This window comes from Nansenia antarctica (assembly GCF_963989245.1).
Source record: "Nansenia antarctica genome assembly, chromosome: 11".
Classification (NCBI taxonomy): Eukaryota; Metazoa; Chordata; class Actinopteri; order Argentiniformes; family Microstomatidae; genus Nansenia; species Nansenia antarctica.
The window spans coordinates 29,274,513-29,277,012 of record NC_137681.1 but is presented as its reverse complement, the minus strand read 5'-3'; the positions used below and the strand labels follow the sequence as shown (position 1 = coordinate 29,277,012).

At 50.0% G+C, this 2,500-nt stretch overlaps 1 protein-coding gene across 1 annotated transcript in view; it reads right to left on the bottom strand.

The window, feature by feature from the left end:
* tbx21 (T-box transcription factor 21) overlaps positions 1-1,603 on the bottom strand; it is a gene marked incomplete at both ends in the record, with an annotated part of 22,701 nt that extends 21,098 nt beyond the window's left edge. Inside the window, 2 exon segments of the mRNA XM_080542555.1 lie at positions 1,011-1,014; positions 1,016-1,603. Coding sequence (XP_080398681.1) covers positions 1,011-1,014; positions 1,016-1,603 — 592 coding nt within the window.
* Between the last annotated feature and the right edge of the window lie 897 nt (positions 1,604-2,500).

Below are 2,500 nucleotides of genomic sequence, written 5' to 3'. Positions count from 1 at the left end.
TTTTCAGAGACCCAGGTCATGAGAAGCTCATGGCCTGAAACCGTATGTTATATAGACGTGTCGCATATTAGTTCATTAATCTTCATGGACGTGGTTGGATCCTAATGCTCGCTGACCTGTGACCTGCGGCCCCAGAAGCGGTGTCTTGCCCTGGCGGGGGTGGTGTGTGTCGGGGTGTCTGTGGGCCTGGGAGGCTGTGACACCCTCTGCATAGGCTACACTGCTGGGGGTCAGGCTGAGGTGTCTGAATGTTTTCCAGCAACGATATTTTTCATGATATTGTGGCGAGGGTTAGATCCTATTTACCGCCGTCATCTCACGCTCTCATCTCATATCGGACTGAATATCAACACATTTACATGGACAGCTTGGCTCTCTCAGCGTGTCGACACAAATCAATAAAGAAGAATACAAAATGGTCAACTTTAACCAAAGAAAATACAAACATTGAGAGGTCCTCCGGTTTATGAGGTTTATGTGTGTTTGTTAAATCTAATCTAATCTAATCTAAATCTAATCTACCTTAAATCATAAGTGCGTCCAGAAATAAAGATGCCTATTAATATCAAGCGAATATCAGAGGAGAAATGCAGCTTTAGGATTTTGGGACACTAAACTGTTTTGATAAATGCCATTTTTGCGCATCATATTCATATCACATCCCCAAGCAAACAGCGCGTTGATTCCATGTGAACATGACCTGAATTATTCCTGAATATTCCTTAACATCGGTAACTAAATTTGTCATTGAAAGGTTGAATTGAAACTTCACAAATGTGGCCTCCTCATTACCCCAATGAAAGAATGACACAGTTAGGAACTTTCCCTCGCTAAAACTTTTCACCCAAATATAAACCCACAACCTCACACAAGCTCACACACCTGAATAACATGGTCAGACACACTCAACCATGCACGACTCTCCGTGGTTGCGTACGGAGCTAAACACGCAACAGGGAATACAACAATGGGCTTGTGATGGAAATTATGCATTTGTGCACTATACTTACCGCCCTTGTTTGGTTATGATCATCTCGGTTTGGTATTTGTGGAACTTGGCCCACAGCGGGTAGTTGTTGAGCAGCGCCTGCGTCTTCCCGCACACCTGGAGCCCAGGTAAGGGGTACAGCGGCGGGCCGCGGGGACAGTACCCGTGCTGCTGGAAGGGCCCGGGGTAACCCTCCGGAGAGGCCGGGTACACCTCTTTACCACTTGTCGAGAAACCGTCTAAACCACCACCCCCTCCCGGCTGGAAATACGTCTGTCTGGTCGGCGACCTCACGCTGCCGAAGTGGCCGCTGCTGCTGAGGGGAGTCTGTGCGTAAAACCTCCCCGTGTGCGCTGCTCCGAGCCCGGCCGTGGCCGTCTGCTCTGCGGGGTACGGCGGCGCCGGGCTGCTATCCTGTCCGCTCTGCTGCCCGGCGTCCTGGTGGTGGTAGTAGTACAGTCTCGTCGTGTCCTGGATCCCCATGTTGAACTCTGCTAGATCCTTCGTGCTGCGGTGAAGGTGGTGGTTGGTGATATCGGTGTCTTTTCCCAAAGTTTGCGTCGTGCCAGTCCCATTCAACATGCTGAGGTCAATGTTGCCACCTATGCCGCCCATGAGCAGCCCCAGTCCAGCCGTAAGGGCAATGGCATGTCCCCCCCCTGGTTCACCGTGTGTGTCCCCCCTGGTTCACCGTGTGTCCCCCACCTGTCTCCCCGTGTGTCCCCCACCTGTCTCACCGTGTGTCCCCCACCTGGTTCACCGTGTGTCCCCCACCTGTCTCACCGTGTGTCCCCCCCCCCTGTCTCACCGTGTACCCCCCTGGTTCACCGTGTACCCCCCTGGTTCACCGGGTCCTCCGCTGGTCCACGTCCAGTCGAATAACAAGTTCAAGGATTTTGGCAAAAACGCACAAAAAACATTGGCTTCACCTATAATGACTACTAGTCCACCCGGCTTTCTATTCTAGCTCAATAACATCTCTCTAAAGTTTACCAGACCAATAACATATCTCTAAAGTTTACCAGACCAATACAGTCTCTCGCTTTCTGGAAGAAAAAAAACGATGTAACAACCTCCAACACATCGATAAATAATCTAAAGGCAATCTTGTCAAACAGGGCTAATTATTTCTTCTTTGTCCCAAGAAGATAATTGTCTTGTCTTTTTTGACAAGAGTGGCTGTACCAGTACCTGGAACACATAACGGTCCTTCAGCCGAGGATATATACATGTCGTCAGTGGTAATTGGCTGGTGGGTTGGTCTGAGTCGCAGGATGTGATAGGTTGGAGATATGGGCTGCGTTCGTAAGTTTGCTCCGAGAGCGCCGGAGCGCACTCTGGGTGCAATGTCAAAAAGCGACCAAGTAATGTGATTGGACGAGAGGCATTGCATGATTGCTGATCAGATTTCCAGAGTGAATTTACGAACGCAGCCTTGGAAAGCGACCTTCCCCCGTTTCCTGAGGACGCTCATAATTTAAACGGCACCCAGGCAGGCGATACAGTAAACAC